Source organism: Dromiciops gliroides, chromosome 1 (assembly GCF_019393635.1).
Source record: "Dromiciops gliroides isolate mDroGli1 chromosome 1, mDroGli1.pri, whole genome shotgun sequence".
Lineage (NCBI taxonomy): Eukaryota > Metazoa > Chordata > Mammalia > Microbiotheria > Microbiotheriidae > Dromiciops > Dromiciops gliroides.
Window position 1 is genome coordinate 78897337 of NC_057861.1, and position 25280 is coordinate 78922616.

General features: G+C 39.6%; 1 protein-coding gene across 1 annotated transcript; it reads left to right on the forward strand.

Annotated features, from left to right (window-relative positions):
- Positions 1 to 5885: 5885 nt before the first annotated feature.
- ZNF623 (zinc finger protein 623) lies at positions 5886 to 21445 on the forward strand. Its single transcript, XM_043978872.1, has 4 exons — positions 5886 to 6179; positions 8352 to 8478; positions 13025 to 13138; positions 18526 to 21445. The coding sequence occupies exons 1-4, from the start codon at positions 6147 to 6149 to the stop codon at positions 19968 to 19970; spliced, it is 1719 nt and encodes a 572-aa protein (XP_043834807.1). The 5' UTR covers positions 5886 to 6146; the 3' UTR covers positions 19971 to 21445.
- The last annotated feature ends 3835 nt before the right edge of the window (positions 21446 to 25280 follow it).

Here is a 25280-nt window from a genome sequence, read left to right on the forward strand (position 1 = left end):
GCACTTATATGGTTTCTCTCCCATGTGAATTTTCTGATGTTGAATGAAAGTTTTCCCACATTCTTAACATCCATAGGGTTTTTCTCCTGTATGAATTCTCTGATGTTGAATAAGTTGGGAGCTCCAACTGAAATCCTTTCCACATTTACTACATTTATAGGGTCTTTCTCCAGTATGGGTCCTTTGATGCCCAATAAGGTTTAAGCTCCAACCAAAATGTTGAATGAAAGCTTTCCCACATTCATTTCATTCAAAGGGTTTTTCTCCAGTATGCATTCTCTGATGCTGAATAAACAGTGAGCTGCAAGTGAAGTCCTTCTCACATTCATGACACTTATAAGGTTTTTCTCCAGAATGAGTTCTCTGATGTTGGTTAAGTAGTGAACTGCATCTAAAGTTTTTCCCACATTCATGACACTTATAAGGTTTTTCTCCAGAATGAGTTATCTGATGTTCAATATGAACTTGATTTGGGGGGAGTTTTTGGCATGGATATTATACTTATGGGGTCTTTTTCCTTTCCTTTCTTTCTCATATGTGACAAATTCAGGTTACACCCAAATTTCTCCTATATTTATTTATTTATTCCTATATTTTATTTTTCCTGGTCTCTTTTTTCTGTGGCAATTTTCTCATGGGTCAGAGTCATTTGCTTAGAATGTTTCTTTTGGGAGGGGGGATTTCTTCAAAATAACTTTTTTGGGGGTTTCTCTGATGATTCTTTATTTTTTCTTCATATTCTATTCATAAGCTCTTCTAAAACCAGGGTCCTGAAAGCCATTCTTTTTTTTTTTTTTACTGAGTGTGATGTTTAAAATCTAAATTGTGGTCGGCTTAAATCAGAAGCTTCAGCTCCAGTCTAGTCTAGAGTTCCAGCCTGGTTGGGTTCTTCCTGAAGTCCTCCTCCATGAGCCTGCTTTAATCAGGAACTCCTTTGCAAGCTGTTTGTGGAAGCTTTTTTTATACATCTGGAATAGAGGTGGTCCTTACACACTGCTTCAAGGTGATTGGTTGTAGTCATCCAAATCCATTGTTTTTGAAGGTGTTCTCAAGTTGAGTTCACAGTCTAGTTTCTGAGAACAATACCTTCTTAAGGGATAGCCAGGTGTGATTACAATCCAATTAACTTGAAGTAGGCTTAATTATCAGTCAATCACTCTCACTTGATTCAATCAGTATAGATTAATCTCCAGGTGGGTCTTTGACTATCTGCTAAATCCCATTATTTCATCACATAAGGCAATTGGGGTTAAGTGACTTGCCCAGGGTCACACAACTAGTAAGTGTTAAGTGTCTGAGGCCGGATTTGAACTCAGGTACTCCTGACTCCAGGGCCAGTACTCTATCTATTGCGCCACCTAGCTGCCCCAAGAGCCATTCTTTAAGAATATTTCTGAAGTTGCTTTATGTGAGTCTGTATCTTCTGAAGTATACACTTTTTCATATGTGTGTATGTGTGTGTATCTTGTATACTTTATATATATATATATATATATATATATATATATATATAGTGTGTGTGTGTATACATATATATATATACATCATGACTCTCAGGAATCAGGCTCTTCAGTCTCTTCCACATGAAGAATTGTACTCTGTGCCCACAAGGATTAGACTCATTGGCCATTCCCTTGTTACCCATTAATATAATGAAATACTATTACATCATAAGAAATTATGAATCTGAAGAATTTAGAGAAGTATGGGAAGATATATTTGTGCAGTACCTGTACTGTGAGTGCTGCTATGGAAATAAGAGACTCAAACAGAAACTGATCCAGAGTTCACCAATCGGTAATGTCTTTGAATATGGATTTCTGGGACTGTGTTTTTGGAGGCCTTGGGAATAAAGAATCCAGAAATCTGGAAAAGTATCCATTCTTGTTCCTCACATGAGAGGAAATATAAACAGGATCAAATAGAGTTCCCAATCTCTGGATACCATCTCCCTGCTCTTTCCTTCTCTACCTGATGAATTCCATTCATAGATGATGGAAATCAGAAGATGAGGAATGATGACCTTTCCTATATCTTCCACTCCTAGCTGAGAACTGGAAGTACATGATAGTGAGACTATAGAACAGCCAGAAGGGCCTTTGCTTTTCCCTTCATTTGCTTTGCTCTTAAAGAATTAGCTCAAAGTTCATATGTACAATAATCTGGTGGATGATTTCTTCTCCTTTTAAAAGAGGTTTAAACTCTGGGGAAGAGGTAGATCCTGTCTCCCATCAGTGGCAGCTCAGGCAGCCATTCCCTTACAAATGATTTGTTCTTCAATAACATCATTATTGTCATCTCAAATAGATAGATAGATAGATAGATAGATAGATAGATAGATAGATAGATAGATAGATAGATAGATAGGTGATAGATAAACACACACACATATATACATATATATAGGCATCTGTCACCCCTCCTTGATATAAAAGAAAAACTAGTGTCCACTAAATTCTCATCCACTGTTTAATGCTGGGAGGAGGTTTGAGATCTCTTTAGAGTTCTAGGTGATCCATCCCCACTTCAGTGCCACTGAAGGCTTAAGGGGAGGAAGAGCATACATTGACTTCATATGGAAGTCTAAATTTTGTGGTAAAATAATGGAATTTGGCAGATGCCCAGGGGTCTGACTTGATTGACTTAGTAGTATTTGAATTGGGTGTGAATGAGGAACTACTAAGTACCCACTTAAAGGTAATTAGATCTTGAATTTAAATTTAGCCAACCCTGAGGAGTATTCTCAGAGGCTATGGACTGTGACATCAACAGGAGACTTCTCTCAGCCAATCAACTTGAAGAACCTCCAATTTCTGGGAGGAGAATAGGAAGTAGGAAGCTAAGGCTGATAGACAGGATCTTCCTCTTTTGGTTTGAGACATCTGCTTGGTGGCAGAACTTCACATGGGCTGTTAGGAAGGCTAGGATTTCCATGCTATAAGGAATCTGTTCTCAATCTTTCTCTCTCTTTACTATCTTATATCTTTTTTTTTTTTTTTGCAGGGCAATGGGGGTTAAGTGACTTGCCCAGGTCACACAGTTCCTGAATCCAGGGCCGGTGCTTTATCCACTGTGCCACCTAGCCACCCCTATCTTATATCTTTTAATAAACCCTTAAAAGCCTAAACTCTTGGTGAATTTATCAGTAATTTTAGCCAGTTTCCCCCCAAAACTGGGGGGGCACAGATTAGAACCCACATTTAGATTTTTAAATAACACAATTTCAATTGAGGCATATTTAAACCATGCACCTAGGCATGGTAGGCAAGACCAAGTTTCCATTAGCAGAAAGGGGGAAAAAACAATTTTGAGTGATCCACCATGGCTGCTGGTACTTTTGATGTGAGCTGGAATTTGGGGTCCAATTGATTGTGAGTCATCCCAAAAGAATTACAAGGGGGCAGCTAGGTGGTGCAGTGGATAAAGCACTGGCCCTTGACTCAGAAGGACCTGAGTTCAAATCCTCTAATTCGGCCTCAGACACTTGACACTTACTAGCTGTGTGACCCTGGGCAAGTCACTTAACCCTCGTTGCCCTGCAACAACAACAACAAAAAAAGAATTACAAGACTAAGTGACTCAGTTTCCCAAGTTTTATTGCAATACTGTGGGTGACCACAGGGAGAGAACCAGAATATTGGAAAGGTATCTCTCCAATAAGGAAAGGAAAGACATTTTTATTTATAGTATTTATTTATAGTACAGATAAATTGATTATCAGTCTCATTATAATAATCTCCACCTTGGGGAGGTACAGGGGAGGGCCTGTCCTACTCATTATACTATTCTCCACCTAGGGGTGTTACAGGGGAGGGTTTATCCTAATTTGGAGTTCCTGGGGGTCCTAAGCCAACCCCCAAGGCGGGTACCTTTTTCAGTGGAGGTGTGTTTTGGGGGTTTACACGTCATAAGGTGAACCTGGGGACAAATTTGGCCTTTTCTGCGCATGTCTCTCTGATTCCCATGGCTAGTTTCAAAATAGAATCATTTTTCATTAGAATTTCTATAGGTTGTCTTTTCCTTTATTGTTTTGTTTTGTTTTGTTTAGTGAGGCAATTGGGGTTAAGTGACTTGCCCAGGGTCACACAGCTAGTAAGTGTTAAGTGTCTGAGGCCAGATTTGAACTCAGGTTATCCTGACTCCAGGGCTGGTGCTCCATCCACTGCACCACCCAGCTGCCCCCCCTTTATTGTTATTTTGACCTGACCCGTTCTGGTCCGTTATGGATGTTGATCCCTATGGGTATGAGAATCTAACATAAATTATTCATTAACTGGGATCTGACTCCCTTTTAGAGCTAATATCTGTACTAGAGCTTGGATCTTAGATTTTTCTATTAACCCTTTTTTGCCTCCTACATCACTTTCATCCACTGATGAAGACAGGATAGCTGAAGAGTTTAGGGCTTGTCAAATTAATGATAAATTTTCCATGATTATGAATTCATACAGATGCTGAAGTGCTTCTTCCCCTTTCCCTGCTTCTTTTCTGATTGGTAGGACAGATATCTAGTCTGGTTTTCTGTTCTTTAAATTGTATACTTGGTAATCAGTACTAAAGTTGATTAATTTAAGATTAAGAATTAATCGTGGGGGTTAGCTAGGTGGCACAGTGGATAAAGCACCGGCCCTGGATTCAGGAGGACCTGAGTTCAAATCTGCCCTCGGACACTTAACACTTACTAGCTGTGTGACCCTGGGCAAGTCACTTAACCCCAATTGCTTCACCAAAAAAAACAAAAAACAAAAAACAAAAAAAACTACACTAAGATTTTTGAGATACCCTGTATAGATAGATTAAAGGACTAAGTTTCAAACAATGAGTCCAATGTGCCAGTTATCTATCCTGGTTAGGGTCTTCAAGCTAAGAAAGAAAATCTTACTGATATTGATTTATTATTATAAATTTCCTAAAGTTGATAAAGCTGGATCTGGCTTTGAGTTGTCTCTCCCTCCCCTTGGCAAAGAGTCAGTCACAGATAATCAAGGAGGGAGGCTAAGTTTTAGGTCATCTCCTCTTTTGTTGTTCACCATATGCATGCACAGAAGATACCTTCTGTAGGAGAATACAAGATGGTGATAAGTAAAAACTGCCTGGTGGGAGGAAAAAGGGAGTTTCTAGACCTGGCCAGAATCTAGACTGGTTGTTAACACCTTATTACCACTAAGATCATGGAACCATAGTCATCTGTAATTACCTCCTGTGACTATATCAACTGAGATAAGAGTGGAAACCAAATCTCTACCCTATCCCAGCCACCCTCACACCCTTATAACTTCCATGGGTACCATCTCCATCTTTTATGTGGGAAATTTTCCCTATGCAATTTAACATGTTGCCTAATGCACAGTGAGATGAGTTGAACCACAAAATCCAAATCTAAAGGCTAAGTAATTATTACGACCAAGTTTGGCTCTGAAAAATCAATGAGAAAATGTATCTCCTCTTTTTTTTTTTTGAGAGGTGGGGGATTTTACTGTCAATCTCAGTTGATGTCATTAGTTTTGCTCCTATGTTTTCCACCTTTCTTTGTTATTCTGTTACTAGGAATGGTCCATTGGGTAGGAGAGAGAGAAAGGGATATATTTAGAAAAGAATGTCTTGTTTTAAAAAAACCAAAAACACAAAGCATACTTGTTTTGCCTTTCCTTTTTATCCTTAGCACTCAGCACAGTGCCTGACATATAACAGGCGCTTAATAAATGTTTGTTGTTGACTTGACAGGCGAGTCACCCATAGGTCTTCTCAGGGAGAGGGGTTAGTAAATCCTTGGTTCTCACCGTCCCAGACTGCAGTGGAATGTTTGAACCACTAAGACTGAGTCCTCCACTTATCCTAGAGAGGCCTCAAGGGGGGGGGGGGAGAAGGATGATCGGTGAGTCGGCAGCCGTGGCGCACTTCCGACCAAGGTGCTCTCTTCGCTTCCTGAATTTAAGGATCCGCCTAGATCAGGTCGTTACGGATTGGAGCGCCCTCCGCCCCAGACAGAGAGGAGCCGGCCGGCGGCTGGTCCCCGGTCTGGCTCTTTCCCGAGTGCCTGGCAATGCCCTGGGAATGCGTGAGGCTCCTGGCCAGGCTGCGGGGGGCTGACGGTGCTTCAGAGCTGGCGTTTGGCTCGTCCTCTAGGGGACCCGGGAGTTTGGGCGATGGCAGCGGTGCTCCCTATGGCCGGTTCCCAGGTGAGCCGTCCCTCCCTAGGGTCTCTCCTGGCTTCTTCAGCCTGGAGCTTCTTGGCCCCGCAAACCCCCGAGCAAGGAAAGGGGGCCTGACTCAAGGCCTTCCCCGCAGCAGCCTGGGTCCTCTCTGCTGGCGGAAGAAGGTGGTGTAGAGCGCTCCCCAGATCCGGGGCCTTGACATGTTCAGTTTCGTGGGTCCCTAAGTCTAGTAAAGCCCATATCAGTATGTTCTTAAATGCATATACTACATAGGTCACAAAGAAAGTCAATTGTAATGAAGTACAGTTCTCAAAATATATATTTTTAAAAGTTCACAGATTCCAAATTAAGAACTTCTACTGTATTAAAAACCTATTAGGGGCAGCTAGGTGGCGCAGTGGATAAGGCACCAGCCTTGGATTCTGGAGGACCTGAGTTCAAACCCAGCCTCAGACACTTACTGGCTGTGTGACCCTGGGCAAGTCACTTAACCCCCATTGCCTCACAAAAAAAACCCAAAAACAAAAAACCTATTAGTCTTTGATTTTTCACTCCATATCATCAGCCTCAATGGACCCCTTCTTTGGATTAGAGACCTAGACAGCCCTCCCCCTCCTCCCTCATCTCTGAATAATATTAGCATTTATATAATACTTTAAAATTTGCAAAGCCTTTACAGATGTCATATCATTGATTCTCACCACAATTCTATAAAGAAGATGAGGAAATGATGAGGAAACTAAACCTAAGAAAGAGAGAGAGATCAAATGACTTTCTCAGAGTCACACAGGTAGCATCTGAGGCACTTCAGTCTTTATCCAAGTCCAACACTCTGTCCACCGTGCTACCTAGTTATTTCTTCTCAGCCATGGCAAGTTTGAAAAAAAGAGCTTGGCTTTGGGATTTATTTAGTGGCAACCTGGGTTGTCACCAATTATGGTGGAGAGCAAAAATAGCTTCCGGCTCTCCTCTTCATTCTACATTCCTTGCCACAAAGTGGTTAGGAGGTTAAGTGAGAAGTATACAATAGCTGACATTTATATAGTGCTTTGTAAAGTACCATATATGTATGATCTCATTGGACCTTCACAACAGCTGTGCAAATGTGAACTCCATTATACAAATTAGGAAAGTAAGGCTTGGGGAAATAAAGTGATTTACCCAAAAAGTACTAGAAGTACTGGGTTTGGACCCTGGTTCCTCTGCTTACTTCCTCTGAAACACTGAGCAAGTTACTACCTTTCTCTGATCCTCAGACATTCACTAATCTGTTAAATGAGAGTGTTGGGCTAAATGATCTCAGAGACCTCTCTCAATTTTAGGTTCTATACTAATGTATGACAAGTAAGTGGCAGAGTTAGGACTCAAAACCACATCTTCTGACTTCCAAGTTCATTGCTCTTTTCACTCAACCACAACCTGTTCTAAGTTTGTAAAACCTTAAATTTCTTTCTATGAAATAGTTTCTCCTTAGCAAAATTTATATTTAGAATTGAGTGTCATCATTCCATTTTTCACCATAGTTCTACTTGCCGGCCTCTCTAAATTCTATATTCATTTTTGAGAATGATGGGGAGTGAGAAAAGACTGTCATTTTTAGGGTATGGGAGCGTTTTAGAATCTATGGCTGATTCCTTCCCCTGAGAATATGAAGTTCCATATGCAGAAACTGGTGAGGATAATGACCTGAATTATTTTCCTCCCAGAAATTTTGGTTGTTCTGCAGTGTCCAATTCACCATGAGTCCATTTGGGATTTTCTTGGGAAAAATATTGGATTCATTTGCCATTTCCTTCTCCAGCTCATTTTACAGATGAGGAAACTGAGGCAAACAAGGTTAAGTGACTTGCCCAGAATCACAGAGCTAGTAGGTATCTGAGGCCTGATTTGAACCCATGAAGATGAGTCTTCCTGATTCCAAGCCCAGTGTACCACCTAGCTACCACAAAAAAAAAAAAAAAAACAGCAAAACAAACAAAAAATCCTTATCTCTTGCAAAAGACGAGTTGGGTTGGGAGAGCTAATTGTGAGACCCCCCTACTGTACAGAAAGTTAGCTACACACACACACACACACACACATACATACAGCTTCTAATTGCTTTATCTATGTGAGTTTTCTATCCCCTGAGGGATAAGCAAGTGAGTTCTCCATAAGATTTACAGTTGGCACTAATAAATTCCTTTTGAATTTTAGGTATTGGTGACATTTGAAGATGTGGCTGTATACTTCACTAGGGAGGAAGTAAAGAAGCTAGATCCCATTCAGAAAGCCCTTTACAGGGATGTGATGTTGGAAAATTATGGGAATATGTTCTCCCTGGGTAAGAACTTTCTGTCCCTCTCCTTCCATGTGACTCAGAATATTTCTATTGGTATCTTCTGGCCTCTTCCCAAATAATTAGTAACTATGGAGTTCATCTAAGCTATGACTTAGGGATCAAAGCTGCCTCATATTTCTTTTGAGACCAGAGAAGGAGGTCTCTGTTCCTTGACTTCACGTGATATGTCTGGTTTCTACAGAAGACAGAGAGGGGAGCTGCCTTGTTATTTCTGTAAAGACAGTCCCATTCTGGGCTTTTAAGTTTCCTGTATACATTTTCCCACTCTCTCACTCTCCTGCAAAATCCAAGAACTGCTATCTTCACAGAGATGAAAGAATGAATGGTTGTGACAATTGGAGTGACGCCCCCTCCTGGAGAGATACTGTAGGAAAGCTCCGCCATGAGGAGAAGGTGTCAGAGGGCAAGCCATGTGGCTTGGAAGGTCAGTTCCTTGGTGTCAGGAAGTGACGTTTGTTCATGGGTACTGTCAATCAAAGCTACCAGCCAATTAGCTTGGAGTTGTGTGTGGGTAGATGGGATGTTTCTGGTTTTTCACAGGAGGCTTGTGGGATGAAGAAGGGTCTCTCTCTCTTTCTCCAGGACCCCGTGGGGAATGGAGCAAAAATGCTGGCTCCCTGAGATAGATAGGCCTCTTTATCTCTCCTCACCAAATTCTTATGCTCCTTAATAAATGCTTAAAAGTCTAAACTCTTGCTAAAGCTTCTAATTTATTGGTGACCACTCATTAGATTTTTGGACAGCCTAGCTAGAATTTTAGCCACATTACAGACAGTAAGTATTCAGATGGTGACCATGAAGTATTCATGGTCAAACAGATATTTGGTTCAGTCATTCAGCAAGAATTGTGCTCTTAACTGTTTGCTAGGCACTGGGTGGAGTTGGGCAGGGAGGAATATTGTAAGAATAAACTATTGTTCTTGACCTCTTGTTGGAGAGACAAAACTATTACACACCAAACAATATTGAACAACAGAAGAGAGTGTAATTATGTGCTAAGTAGTGTTGTACATATAGAAAGTGTTGTACGGGGCAGCTAGGTGGCTCAGTGGATAGAGCACCGGCCCTGGAGTCAGGAGTACCTGAGTTCAAATCCAGCCTCAGACACTTAACACTTATTAGCTGTGTGACCCTGGGCAAGTCACTTAACCCCAATTGCCTCACTAAAAAAAAAAAAAGAAACAATAGTCAAGGAAGGCTTTAAGAAGGAAATGGGAATGAGATTCTATATTAATGAGACATAGGAGAAATTAACCTTCCTGGAAGCAAAGGGTACATGTTGGCAATTAGTGGAATATAAGGCAAGATTGGTTGAATGGGGTCTTAAAAGCCAGGCAGGAGTTCAACTTTTATATAAATAGGTATCCGTTAGTTTTGAGTAGGAAGCTAGCATAATGAAAGTGATGCTTATGGAAGATTAATCTAGCAGCATGTAATTTACAAAAAGAGAGGCAGGAATCAAGAGAAGCCAAGCTTGTTAGACATTTCCAATTGAATATACAATAGCCATCTCATACTCAACATGTCCAAAATAGAACTCATTGTCTTCCCCAAAACTCACCCCTCTTCCTAACTTCTCTGTTCTGGTAACACAGGTTCACAATCTCTGAGTTTGTTCATTTTCTTATTCTCCCTCACCCCATGTATCAAATAATTTACCAAGTCTTGTCAATTCTTCCCCTATAACAATTTATCTCCTCCCCAGCTGCTAGTACCTCCCCTTACAGAATTTCTTTGTATTTATTATGTATTTATTTATATCTGTAGATGTCTCCCCAATAGAAAGTATTGAAAGCAAGAACTCTTTCATTTTTGTTTTTATGTCCCCAGCACCTGCATAATACTGGGACATACTAGTCTCTTAATAAATGCTTGTTGACTGATGTTGTAGTAATCCACAGGTATGAGGTATTAAGAGTCAGTATGTGGGTGATATCAGGTAGAAGAAATTAGAGAGGAAGAATTAATTAATTGTTAATAATGCATATTAATATTAAGTCACATAGATTACTTTAGAGTATAAAATGCTTTTTTTTTTTTTGCAGGGCAATGGGGGGTTAAGTGACTTGCCCGGGGTCACACAGAGTAAGTGTCAAGTGTCTGAGGCTGGATTTGAACTCAGGTACTCCTGAATCCTGGGCCTATGCTTTATCCACTATGCCACCTAGCTACCCCAAAATGCTTTCTTAACAAAACAAAAAAACCTATGCAAGTGACATTATCCCCAATTTACAAATGAAGAAACTGACCCTTGGAGAAGTAAATTGTCTTGGCCAAGGTAACCTATCTAGTAACAACAGAACTGGTGTTTGATCCCAGGTCTTCTATTTCTAAGTCCATAGGTCTTTCTACTACTCTAGAAATTGGTCCTGATTCTAAGGGATGAAGGAGAGGGAAGAGTCAGAGATGTCTGCAAGGTTTTGAGTCTATGAGGAGAGCGATTCCATTAATTAAAACAATGCAGGAGGAAGAGGGCAAGTTTGGGAAAAGAATATTAAGTTTATTTCTATACATGCTGAGTTTGAAATAAGTGAAATGTTTAAGTGGAAATGTCCATTGGGAATCTGGATATATGGAACTGAGACTCAGGACAGTACCTATAGTTGCAAGACCAGATGAGCTTATATATTCTATGGCAAAATTCTCATCTCCCTTACCTGAGCCTCTTTTCTCTACCTTCCTCTCTCTGCTTTCCTTCTCAGAGAAAACTTTTCAGAGCCCCAGTTTCCCCCAGGCCTTACTAACTAGACTGCTAGTTCCTTTCCAGTTTTCTTTGGGTCTAGTGTTAAGACCTAAGAGTTAGGATCTGGGATTTGAGATCTGAAGAATCTCTTCACCCAGCTTTCTGGAAGATATCCCCAGACCAGGATTAATCAAACCAAATAGCTTGTTCTGTCTTGGAAGAAGGGAATCCAGCTTTCCAAATTCTGAATGAAATCAGAGAGAACTATAGAACGAAGAAGTACCCTTTAAAGAACAGAACAAGTTCCAGATAGAAGTGATAAGGAGTCAAGGGTTTAACTCATTAGAAGGATGAACTATTTGTGAATGAAAAGAGCCTTCATAGTGAGTTTCCTGTGACTGGCAAATGTTTGAACAATGTGGAAATGATACTCCAGAAGGAAGTTTTGCTTCAGATATGAGTTGATCTAATTGTCCTCTAAGGGAAACTGCTGGACACCATGGAGGAGAGACAGAAGGCATTGTGTGATAGTCAAGTCAAACCACCATGACCACCTTGACTTCCATCTCCCCTCATAATGTGATGAAAATATTCCAAAACCCCAAAACAAAGGGAATAGACACCAGACCTACTTCCAGCCAAGTCCTTGCAGCCATCATTGTAGAGAAGGGGCCCATCACCACTCCCAGTAATTTCTGATCAACTGCCACTAATAGGCAGAGAGATAGACACAAAAGCCCTGGGAAAGCAGTACCCTATTCCCCTCCCCAGACTGCTAGTCCTGCTTCCAGCCCCACCCTCACAGCCATCATCTAGGGGGGCAGCTCCTATTGAGAAAGGGCCAACCATCCCTACCAACTGCTACTCCCAGGGTAGGAAATCCAGCCCAATTGAAGCATCAAAGCACCCTGAACGAGACAAGAAGGAGTATGTGCCAACCAGGTCAGACCACCACCGCCTTCACCATCATCTTCCCTCAGACCCTGGCAGAGCCATCCCAAGACCTTGAACTCAGAGCCTTTGGAATAGCACTGCTTCCAGCCCAGTGTCCACAGCCATCCTTCTGGGAAGCAATCCCTATGGAAATACCTATCCCTAAATTCCTTGGTACTGTCAAATGGTTCAACAATAGAAACTAATTGTTTCAGTCGAAATGACATTAATGAAGAGGCATTAGTATTTGCTTTGTCACTTGACCCTAAGAACTGTGGGACCTTTCTATCTGATTTGCCTCTTTAATATGAATGGAGTCTGAGGAAGTCTATAAAAGTGGGAATTTCTTTCCCTGTTTCAGGTGTTACCCAGAGGCTTCTAGGCTTCCTGGAATTTTACCCCAAAATTTAGATGTCTCAGCAATAACATCCAGACACTGAAGTTATCAATCTATAATAATTCTTTATTTTTTCCTTATAAATTAATAAAACTATAAGGAACCTTAGAGATTATCTATTGCAGGCATTCTTAGATTAAGGTTCATGAACTTGTTTTTTAAAAATATTTTTGATTACTGTGTTTGAATATAATTGGTTTCCTTTGTATTTTATTTTATGCCTTCCAACACTTATTCTGAGAAGACATCCATGGGCTTCCCCAGCTTGACAAAGGAATCCATGATACAGAAAAAATTGAGAACCCCAGACATCATCCAGCCTTACAAACAAGGAAGCTGAAACCCAGAGCGATGACCTAATGTAATTAAAGTTAACATAAGTAGTGAATATCAATGCCAGCATTCAAACCCAGGCTTCATAAGTTTTTCCACTTATCACAATATTAGACTGACCCTGGAGCCATCCTTACATTTCAGTCACAATCCAACAAGCCTCATTTCCGTCTCTGTTATAGGAATTCCATTATCCAAACCTGATGTGATCTGTCAGCTGGAGCAAGGGGAGGAGCCCTGGGGCCTGGATCTAGAGAGAATTGAGAGAAGAGGTATATCAGAAGCCTCTCACACAGGTGAGTGAGAAGTTTTCAGTTGAGTGAATGAATTATTTATGATAATCCTTTTATTAACTGCTGTGTAAAAAAGTTAGATAGTCTGCTTTCAAAGATCCTGCATTCAGAGGGGGAAGACAGCATATTGTAACGATTGGAATAACGCCACCTGCTGGATACTAACTGTAGAAGAGTTCTGCCCATGAAGCGAAGGTCTTTGAGGGCAAGACCAGGAGTCTTTGGTATCAGGAAGTGACGCGGACTAGTGGGAGGAGGAAGGAGGAGACGGAGGCGCTCTTCCTTTTGGACTCTGGAGGAGAGCGGAGCTAGAAATGTGCTCTCCCTTTAATAGATAGGAATCTAGGCCTTTTTCTCTCTCTTTACCAAATTCTTATTCTCCTTAATAAATGCTTAAAAGTCTAACTCTTGCTAAAGCTTATAATTTATTGGCGACCACTCATTAGATATTTTAGACAGACTAGCTAGAATTTTAGCCCTTAACAGATGGCTGACCACGAAGAGGAAAGCTAACCCTCAGTCTTCTGATCTTCTGGTTGGGTAAGAAATTTCCCCTCCCTCTCCCTTTAACTGCTAAGTACTGGCGTACTGGCTGTGTTTTACCTTTAAATTTTTTCAAATGGACCTTTTAAACTCCCTAATTATCCTATTTTTGATTTTAGTCTGTTTAACCAGACAAATGGGAGATAAGATCATGTTAATGCTTTGTTTTTGTGGATTTTCTATTTTTCTTTTTATTTTTGTTAAAAGAGCCAGCAACTTACTCACACAAGGAAATATCTCTCCCTCTCCCAACCATGCTTTTTCAGAGAAACCTGAAGACATTCCCGCAGCTTTTCCCAGTTCTAACACTAATTGTTGCTTTAATTTTGCATGCTTGGAGGCAATGACCCACCCTCTAGAAGCTTTTAATCCCCTAGCACCTGGAGGCAAAGTGGGGGAAGAGGAATCCAGGCCTGAGTTCAAAATCAAGTCTGATTCAAATTGTGCTGGTCCCTCCCCTCCTCTACAGACCCCACCCTCTACTCCTCCCATGGCCAAGCCCATTGCTTCCCCTGCCTGGGAAGTCCAGAGATCTGATGCGCATGCTCAACTTTCTCTAACTACATTTGCAGATTCAGGCTCAGCCCTTCCCCAGCCTGGCTGTGCTTCTGAGACAACCTTAGAAAACACTTTAAATTCCAGATATGCTCGTTTTGTTGATAATTTTGCTAACCTGCTTTTGTCTTTCATTAGTAATCTTATAAAGCATTTGTATGGTGAAAAGACTGACAGACAATATAGAGGGGTTAAAGAAGAAAAATTTAAGCTGTATAAGAATGACAATCATCAACATAGTTCAAGACTCTGCTTCTTTTGCCATGGAAGGGTATATATTGTACAGAAATGTAAAAGTAAGGGGCAAGGTATTGATATGAGTGTTGGGGATTTTAGATATCAGAATCAAAAGTGTTCTGAATTCACTCAGAGTAATAGTATCAGTTCAGAGGTTACATAGGATTTCTATGCTATTATATATACATTTTGAAATTAATGGTATGGGTTTATTTTCATAGAGATTTTCATGCTTTTGAGATTGTGACTTATACTTAGTTTCTAAAACAAGGAGAATATTTGTAAAGCTTTTTATAGTCATATGATCAAGTTTATATTTTATAATACTCTTATTAATATTAAGTTCATATTCATTTAGATTTCCCTAGTTTGAATTTCATTGTCTTTTATTGTTCCGTGTGTATTTTTTTCTATTTATTCATCTCTCTAATTTTGAAACATTGCAAGATGGTTTTGATTTCATAATACAATGTTAATTCTAGGAGTATTGTGCTCCCATATTCTGAGTTGTTTGTTTTTGTTATTTTTTCTCAACTGATTATTTGATCAAACTCTTTAAAGCATTTCCCTGGCAAATTGTTTGCCATGGCAAGTGTAAATTGATTCTAGAAGTATTATTTTTGATAAGCATATTCCAAAAAAAAAAAAAAAAGAGGGGAACATTTGTAAAAGTTTTCTTTTTAAAAAAAAAGTTTTCTTTGAGATTCTGTTGTGCTTTAACTTGTATTTAAATATATTCAGATTTTTCACAAAAGTAATTGTATACTAAGTTTTTAAAAAAGGGGTATTATTTGAAATTGTTGCATAATTATATATTGTGTTCTGAGTCAAGATGTATTCACATTTTTTGCAATCATTTATTATCCTCAATTTTTAAATACATATGAGACTTGGATTATGGGAACTTATCATTTAAGACATTAATTGCCTTTATTCTGAGTTATCAGATGCCAGTTGGCCAAGATGCCATCCAATCACAAGAGGAATACACGCAAGAGCAGACACTGAACTGTCACATGAGGGGAGACATGCATGAAGTCAAGGTATGGCCAAGGGAACGGCTTTTGACAAATGTTGAGGTTGGATTCTCTTGGTTTAATATTTTATTTTATTTTTCCCCACAATATTGTACAGATGGCTGGAAGTATTCATCCCACCCATCTCACTTCTACACCTGGCTTCTATGCTCCCTCCTATATGCCTGATGCCATGGACATCTCAATCCCATGCATCTGATTAAGTCTGACTCAGTTTCCTCCAATATGTTCGGTGGCATGGACATATATTCCATCCACCTATTTTAAGCCTGGCATACTGCATGGACAGTACATATTGCTCAAGTGTGGGAATGCTCATATCCCATCATTTCTCTGTTCTTTTATGGTAACCCCCATAATTATCTCAGGTGTCATGATAAATAACAGTGTTGAATTTGGCCTTGACACCTGTTACCAATTATATTAGATTTTCTAATTTCTCATAATGGCATGAGGATAATTAGGCAGATGATGCAAAAAGTGATGAAACAAAGATAAAAATTATTTTTAATAATTAATATTGCAGCAATTGTCTTCTCAATTACCCTCCATAAGGGGGGGACTATAGTAATATTATAATTTTAAAGAATGTTTCAATTTTTGTTTTATTATATGTTTCATGTGTAACAACTAAGATTCTGTATTCCCTTAGACATGTTTTTGAGAACTTTCATTGTTTGATTTTATTATTGACAAAGCTATTTTAAAGTTGTGTTAAGCTCAATTTTGTAGGAAATTTCCTGGCTGATTACCAGCATCCATACCTCAACCCCTGAAAAGACTTCCATTCCACGACTACACCTAGAGGACATCTGAGAAAAGACTTTCAGAGACTTTAAATGAACAGTTTTGATTTGTTTTTGTTGTTTTTTTTTTCTCTTTCTGTTATAATATACACCATCTGTGATATGTACTCTCTGCAGAGGCCCTCCCTTTGCAAGACCAATGTCAAAGCGTCGGTTCATGAGGACAAAAAAAAAAAATCGCCCCTCTGGACAAAACTTTCCTCTCTTCCTTTTCTATATTGTTGTTCACATATTATTAGTTAGCAATAGTTATTATATTCTTTTTACTGTTCCGTCAAGGAAACATTTTGTTTCTTGAGGAACAACAGGGGGCACTGTAACGATTGGAATAACGCCACCTGCTGGATACTAACTGTAGAAGAGTTCTGCCCATGAAGCGAAGGTCTTTGAGGGCAAGACCAGGAGTCTTTGGTATCAGGAAGTGACGCGGACTAGTGGGAGGAGGAAGGAGGAGACGGAGGCGCTCTTCCTTTTGGACTCTGGAGGAGAGCGGAGCTAGAAATGTGCTCTCCCTTTAATAGATAGGAATCTAGGCCTTTTTCTCTCTCTTTACCAAATTCTTATTCTCCTTAATAAATGCTTAAAAGTCTAACTCTTGCTAAAGCTTATAATTTATTGGCGACCACTCATTAGATATTTTAGACAGACTAGCTAGAATTTTAGCCCTTAACAATATAAAAGGACCAAAAGAGAGCCAGAGATATAGAAGTGGGAGACATGGTTTGAAATTACCTCCAGGAAGTGATGTGGAGGTGTAGTTACAAGAAAGCTAAAGTAAAAACTCACCTACTGGAGCCCAGGCTGGTTCTAGGAGGAGAATCCAAGGTTCAGACTAACATCTCCAGTTGACCATCTCTTTCTTGATTTCCCACTGATACCTGAAACTCAGTATTTTCAAAACCGAGTTTATCTTTCCCCATAAATCTCCTGACTTTTTTTTACTGTTTCTGACTATTTATAAAGTCAGAAATGTATATTTAGAAACTGATAAATGCTGCCACCATTTACCCTGTTGTGTCCATGTTTGCAACTCTGGGGTTGGTTATCTTTGATTCTTCCATCTTACCCACTTACCAAATCCTACCAACTACATCTCTACAAAATCTCTTTAATCTCCCTTTCCTCCCTTCCACCCCAACTATCATCACCCTAATACAAGTGCACATTACTGTATGCCTGATGTATTGTATTAGCCTACTACCAGTTGTTCCTATTAACACTCCATCCCTCTTCCAATCTAGTCTAGCAATATATCTTGCTAGAATAATCTCATATATTGATCTGGTTATACTACTTCTTTGCTCAGAAACCTTCAGTGAGTCCCTGTCAACTACAAAGTATATTTCAAAATCCTCTGCCTGGGGCGGCTAGGTGGCGCAGTGGATAGAGCACTGGCCCTGGATTCAGGAGGACCTGAGTTCAAATCCGGCCTCAGACACTTAATACTTACTAGCTGTGTGACCCTGGGCAAGTCACTTAACCCCAATTGCCTCACTTAAAAAAAAAAAAATCCTCTGCCTGCACTTAAGGCCAACAAATCTGACACCATCCTATTTTTTTAGCTGTAGGTCATTATCCTCCATGCACTTTTCAGTCTAGCCAAATTGAACTGTTGCCTGATCATGACACATGCACTGTGTTCCCCTCTGTGCCTTTGTTCATATCCCCTCTTCTTTTTTGTTTGTTGAATTTCTGCCCATCCTTTAAAATGCACAACTGAAATATCTCCTTCATTAATACTTCTCAGTATTTTTGTCTTATTATATACTTATTATGTTATGTTATATATTATAGTTATCTGCATTTGTCTTTATTTTCCAAGTGGCTTAAATATTGTATCTCCCTAGCACCTAGAGCAACACTCTGTATACAGTAAGCACTCGTTAAGTGATTGTTGAATGGGTCAATGAAAGAGCATACAGATACTCTGGTAGAGTTAAATTATGACACTGTGAATTAATTGTAGTCAATGTCAATGACTGGGAGCAGATCGTGCAAGATGACACTAGGCACTTAAAGTATGGGGGACTGAGGGAAGGACTAACTGCCCATTTGTTCAATAGGGTGGTTGTACTGACTGTGTGAAACAGTGAGTACTCAGATCCAGTCATAGGAGAGCCTTTAGTGTAATTGGATAATTCGAATTATGTTCTAGCTGTTTCCTTTCTTTTATCACAGGAAAGACTTGATATTTCTATTTTATTTGTTTCAGATTCCAAGGAAGGTCTTAATAATGGACAAGTGACGGCAAAGCAGAAAGTTTCTGAAGAAGTAGAAACACTGTGGGCAATATTTAGACAACCAAAGGATGACTCCCAAGTTCTCACATTTGCAGAAACCTGTAAACATGAGCACAAATTAGGAAGGCAGAAAGAAAACTCTGAGAAACAAACTCTGAGGAAATCTCACCCCCAGGAGAGATGTTTTGGGCAAGTGATTCTCACTCACAAGAAAATCCAAATTGGAGAACAAGCCCAGGAGTGCAATAAATGGAAAAGAAATTTCAATTTGAACACAGAGCTTCTAACACATCAGAAAGATCTTATAGGAAAGAAACCCCACAAATGTGATATATGTGTGAAGAGCTTCAAATATAATTCATTCCTAGTAAGACACTACCTAATTCATGATGGAACAAAACATTGTAGATGTGATCAGTGTGGAAAAACCTTCAGTCAAACTTCACAACTCAACCAACACCTAAAAATGCATATTAGAGAAGATCTGTATGAATGTAATGAATGTGGAAAAGCCTTTAGCCAGAGTTCAAACCTAATTCAGCATCAGAGAATTCATACTGGAGAGAAACCTTATAAATGTAACAAATGTGGGAATGCCTTCAGCCAGAATTCAAATCTTATTCGACATCAAAGAAGTCATACTGGACAAAAGCCATTTGCATGTAACGAATGTGGGAAAGCCTTTAGCCAGAGTTCAGACCTTATTCAGCACCAGAGAATTCACACTGGAGAAAGACCATATGTATGTAATAAATGTGGAAAAGCCTTTAGTTCAATTTCAACTATTACTAAGCATATGAGAATTCATACAGGAGAAAAACCTTATGAATGCAATGAATGTGGAAAAGCTTTTAGTCAGAGCTCACAACTTTCCCAACACAGGAGAGTTCATACTGGAGAGGGTCCCTACCAGTGTAATGAATGTGGAAAAGTCTTCAATCATAAATCACACTTCAGTGAACATCAAAGAATTCATACTGGAGAGAGACCCTATGAGTGTAAAGAGTGTGGGAAGTCTTTTAATCATAAATCATCCATTATTGAGCACCAGAGGATTCATACTGGAGAAAAACCTTATGAATGTAATGAATGTGGAAAAGCCTTTAGCCATAGCTCAAACCTTATTCGACATGAGAGAATTCATACTGGACAGAAACCATATGAATGTAATGATTGTGGAAAAGCCTTCAGCCAGAGCTCTGACCTTATTCAGCATCAGAGAATTCATACTGGAGAGAGACCATACACATGTAATAAATGTGGGAAAACTTTTCGTTGGATTGCAACCATTACTAAACATATGAGCATCCATTCCGTAGAGGATTCCTATGAGTATAATAAATGTGGGAAAACCTTTAGTTACAGGTCACAGGTTCATGAACATAAGAGAATTCATGCTGGGGTGGGGGGAGTATGAATGTAATAAAAGCATCAAATAGAGCTTAGATTTTAATCAGCCAGCAACACAGAATTCATACTAGACAAAGTTCGTTTAGAGTTCAAATAGCAGTTGAATGTTTACACTGGATCCTGGGCATGTAGTGATTATGTAGAAAGCTTCAGCCAAACAAGTAGCTTTGGATCCCAACTCCTGGAAATTCTCCCTTTTTATTCTAGCCTTCACTGTTTGCTCTTCCTTCTCAGAACTCTTGTAGTTAATATTGTCTGTTTTGACCATTTGAGCACTGAATCATAGAATGATCTACTTCTGAAAGGATTGTGTTCCAAAAAGTTCATTTGTACACCTGTTATTTGGAATGCATTTTCTCATAGAAACAGTGTTATAATGATGTTTCCCAGGCCATGCCATGAAACTCTACTTTTAACTTATAGTGTAGCAGAACTGTAGTCTTTGCTATTGCTAGGTCTGAGCTCTTGGTCCTGGAGCAAGGGCTGTATATTAGAAAAGAGAGAAAGAAGAATATCCTTCCCTTTTACTAAAGTACAAGGACAGGCCTTAGCAAAATTTGGCAACAAATAGGCTACCTTTGGCCATTTTCCACTTCTTTTTCTGTGACCTGTAAAAGCATGACTTTTCCCCAGTTTTTCCTCTTTTCCTTCTTCTCTTTTCCTTGTTCTTTTCTTCTGCATCCATTCCCAGAACTGAGCCACAGTGTCTAATGGAATGAATAATTTGCCAGAGGACACCTTCAGAGGTAGAAAAATTTCCTTAAATGCATAGAGATCTCTGAACAATCTCCCTTCTCACAGATGGAGTAGATAACTGTGCTCTTTCCCTGCTACCTTGTATCTTCTATAAGTCTAAGAATAGTAACCAGGAGAAAAGCTAAAGGAAGTAGGAGAATACTTCCTTTGTCAAGCCCCTCAGACAGTCAAGAGGGTTTAATGAGAAAACATTACTGCGCTTATCTAACACAAAACATCTGTTTGGGGTTTTATTTTGTTCTTTGCTTTAATTGCACAGTAAAAGTTACATAACACAGTTTCAGCTGAATTAAGGAAAGCAGCATTAGGGAATGTCCTGGCCAAAAAGAGAAGACATTAGTTAGCATTTGTGATGTGTCATGATCACAAATAATTGCAATATGAGTTTTTTTTAAAGAAATGCAAAATAGAAAATTGTGTGTAATGTTTAGAACAAGGTAAATGGATTTTAAATGTATTATTCAAGACCTGAATTTTAAAGTGAACCATGATTGCCATTTTAAGATGACATGATAAGATTGAAGTGAAAATGATACAGAAATTTATTTGCCTGAAAGACCAATGACAGAGATCCAAGACTCATCTGTATGTATATGTTCTTAGTGCATTTTTCTCAAATATGCACTGAAACTGACAATGAACATGTAGAACAACTGCTTTCTTAAGTTATGTACTAGAATAACGTGTTCTAAATATCATTAAAAATAAATATCCATAGGGGCAGCTAGGTGGTGCAGTGGATAGAGCACCAGCCCTGGATTCAGGAGAACCTGAGTTCAAATCTAACCTCAGACACTTAACACTTACTAGCTGTGTGACCCTGGGCAAATCACTTAACCCCAATTGCCTCACCAAAAAATAATTAATTAATTAATTAAAAATAAATAAATAAATAAATATCCATTACTGGAGAAAGAAAAAGAGAATAGACAGGATTGAGATACAAAGGTGGAAGTTTTTCACTGCCTTAAACATTTCTTCATACATGTCTTGTTCATTTCCTAGTGTCTCTCCCTACACTTCCTTAAGTTTCTCAGTATGCCCCTTATCTAAATTTTCCCTATTCCACATAATGTTCAGTGCCCTTTAATGACCAACCTCACCTACCCCAACCAAAATTCCCATTTCATTCAATCTTATTCAACACCAGAGAATTCATTCTTTTAAAAAAAAATACTGGACAGAAGTCATGAATAATATAATGGAAACAACACTGGCTTTGGAGTCAGAGGACCTTGCAATTGGTCACCTTGTGACCTTAGACAAGTGACTTCTTTCTCAGCCTCAGTTTTCTCATATGTAAAATGAAGAAATTAGAGTAGTAGGTTTCTAATTTTTTTTTTTTTAGTGAGGCAGTTGGGGTTTAGTGATTTGCCCAGGGCGGCTAGGTGGCACAGTGGATAAAGCACCGGCCCTGGATTCAGGAGTTCCTGAATTCAAATCTGGCCTCAGACACTTGACACTTACTAGCTGTGTGACCTTGGGCAAGTCACTTAAGCCCCATTGCCCTGCCCCCCCCAAAAAAAAGTGATTTGCCCAGGGTCATACAGCTAGTAAGTGTTAAGTGTCTGAGGCCGGATTTGAACTCAGGTACTCCTGACTCCAGGGCCGGTGCTCTATCCACTGCACCACCTAGCTGCCCCGAGTAGTAGGTTTCTAAGGTGCTTTACAGCTCTAAATTATGATACCAAATAAAATTTAAGGACATCTGAATTTTTTGATTAGGAGATGGGATATAAGTAACTTGAGGGGCACAGGCTGCTTCACAGGCCCAGATTGGGGGGAGAAGGCATAGAGTAGGAGAGAGCAAGGCATGAATAGATGGGAGAGGTATGTGTGAATAAACCTTCTTGATAGAGCTTATTCTGCTTTACACTAAAGGACAGAACTAAGACCAGTGGGTGGAAATTATAGAGCCACAGTCTTTAGCTCACTCTACCTAAACAACTGTTCAAAAATGAAATGACACACCTTGGGAGGAAATGAGTTCCTTGTGACTGAAGCTCATCAAGCAAAGGATGGATGATCATGTCAAGAACATTGTGCAAAGAATTCTTATTTAGGGAAAGGTTGGACTAGGTGAGTACTGATGTTCTAAAGTCCTATTTCAAAATTTAATGAATTAAAAAGAAATTTAATGAATTAACTGATAATCTGTCACAGATAAAATAGTGTAAATGAAAAATAACATTGCATTAGGATAGAGATTGAGCCCTTTATTTATTTTGTATTTTGTATCTAAAACCTAGATCCCACCTACTTCCAACACATCCAAACCATATCAGGCTCACTTCAGTTATTAGGAACACAGACTATTAGCTCACAGCTATTTTATGAGGTAAGTACAGGTATCATCCCCTCAATTTTATAAATGAGCAAACAGATACAGAGAAGCAAAGTGAGATGCCCCAAATCCCACAGCTAGTAAGTGGCAGAGCTAGAACTCAAACCCATATCTGGCTCCATGACCAGTGCTCTATACCATACTTCCTCTTTATTGGTCCAATGAGAGGATGACCCTAGGGTTCCTCTCTGGTCAAAGACTAACTCCTTTCCCTACCTCCTTTCTCCAAGATGATTTCTAATCTGTAGAGCCTATTAGAAGTCACTTAGCAGGGGCAGCTAGATGGCGCAGTGGATAGAGCACCAGCCCTGGATTCAGGAGTACCTGAGTTCAAATCCGGCCTCAGACACTTAATACTTACTAGCTGTGTGACCCTGGGCAAGTCGCTTAACCCCAATTGCCTCACTTTAAAAAAAAAAAAAAAGTCACTTAGCAGTCTAACAACTGTCCTTTTCCCAGCAGTCACCAGAGGAGGCCCACACATCATGATTTATAGCGACTATGGTTCTGTGAATCATTTCATCTCCCTAGGTTTTAGTTTCAGAGGCTCACGGATCATAAGGTTTAGAGCTAAAAGAAACTTTTGAGATTTTCTAGCCCAATCCTCATTTTATAGAAAAGAAAACAGACCCACAGAAGTTGACTTTCCCAAGGCCAAACACCTTGGAAATAGAGATAGACCTGGAATCCTGTAAAATGAAGGATTGGACTAGATGAACTCTAAGATCTTATGATCTCACTTTGCCAATCCAATAAAGACTTAAAATATGCAAAGCATTGTGCTAAATGCTAGGGATGCAAATGGAAAAGCAAGGCAGTCTCTGCTTTCGTGCTGCAATAGGTACTTTTTTTTTTTTTTTTAGTGAGGCAATTGGGGTTAAGTGACTTGCCCAAGGTCACACAGCTAGTAAGTGTTAAGTGTGTGAGGTCGGATTTGAACTCAGGTACTCCTGACTCCAGGGCTGGTGCTCTATCCACTGCGCCACCTAGCTGCCCCTGTAATAGGTACTTCTAATAGGTGAAGACAACACTTGAAGGTTTCAACTGCAAGTCTGATGGAAAGACATAACGGTTCTTAGGAGGCAACAGCAAAGCATGTGGTAATAATGCATCATCTTTGATGTCATTTCCATTGATAAAAACAATATGCATTTCCAAGCCATTTGTCATTTCCAAGGACTATGAGAACTTTGTTTTCTGGGTCATCAGTTGTCAAAACTGCTGAGGATTTGGGGGCTGCAGTCCATGCAGAGGCAGTTACTGGGTCTCAGCCAAGGGTTGAGCTGGAAGCTAGACCTATACTCAAGGGCACAGGCAGGGAACATTGCTAATCCTGGGATTCTCAGGTTTTCCTGCCCTACAGTGATAGTTGATATGGGCAGTGGCAGGGTTTGACCACTTTTCACAAGGGCTGGGGCCAACCTGGAACTAGGGTGGTAGTCTAGAGTTAATTATATGTGATTTATGTAGATAGAATACCCATCTCACTCATCCCCAGCAAATTTTAAAATAATTGTCAGGCAGGGAAGCAGCTAGCTGTCAATATAGTCACAAAGATTTGCATCTTATTGAGAAGGGCACCTCCAGTTAGTATTTAGTGCCAGGTCATCAGGACACAATGTACTTGGATAAATAGAAACATAATAGATGAAATGACTGGGGAAACAGAGGGAATGCCCGCCATTTACAGAACGGAAGCCACACCCTTTAAAGGACATCTGGAAGAGTGCCTGATTGATCTAGAGATACATGTAGTTTGGGGAATTAAAGAGATCTTTGTACTACTCCTGGCTCTGGTATGCACTTAGGTGATCTTTAGCAAGTCCCTAACCCTCCATGAACCTCTTTTACTTATTCTGAAAAGTTAGTTGTTTGGATTCAAAGATCTCTAAGTCTTCTGCCAGTTCTAAAAATTATGAGTCTGTGACCACATTCATCCCATCCTGGTTCTATGTAAGACTGTCATGGTGTCACTTTAGAAAAGTCTTGGAGTTCTGTCCCTACAAATGTAACTAAAAAAAAGAAAGTGATTATGTAGATAGTCATGCTTGACAGGATATAACACATTGGAGAAAAAGACTTTCAACTCACTGGAAGAAACTGAAGCTACTTTAATTTTCCTTGGCCAGGCTAAGCCCAGAGAGGTTATGTGACTTAGCCAAAGGCACAGTTAGTAAGTGGCAGAGCTGGGATTTGAATCCAGGTCCTGATTCCAAA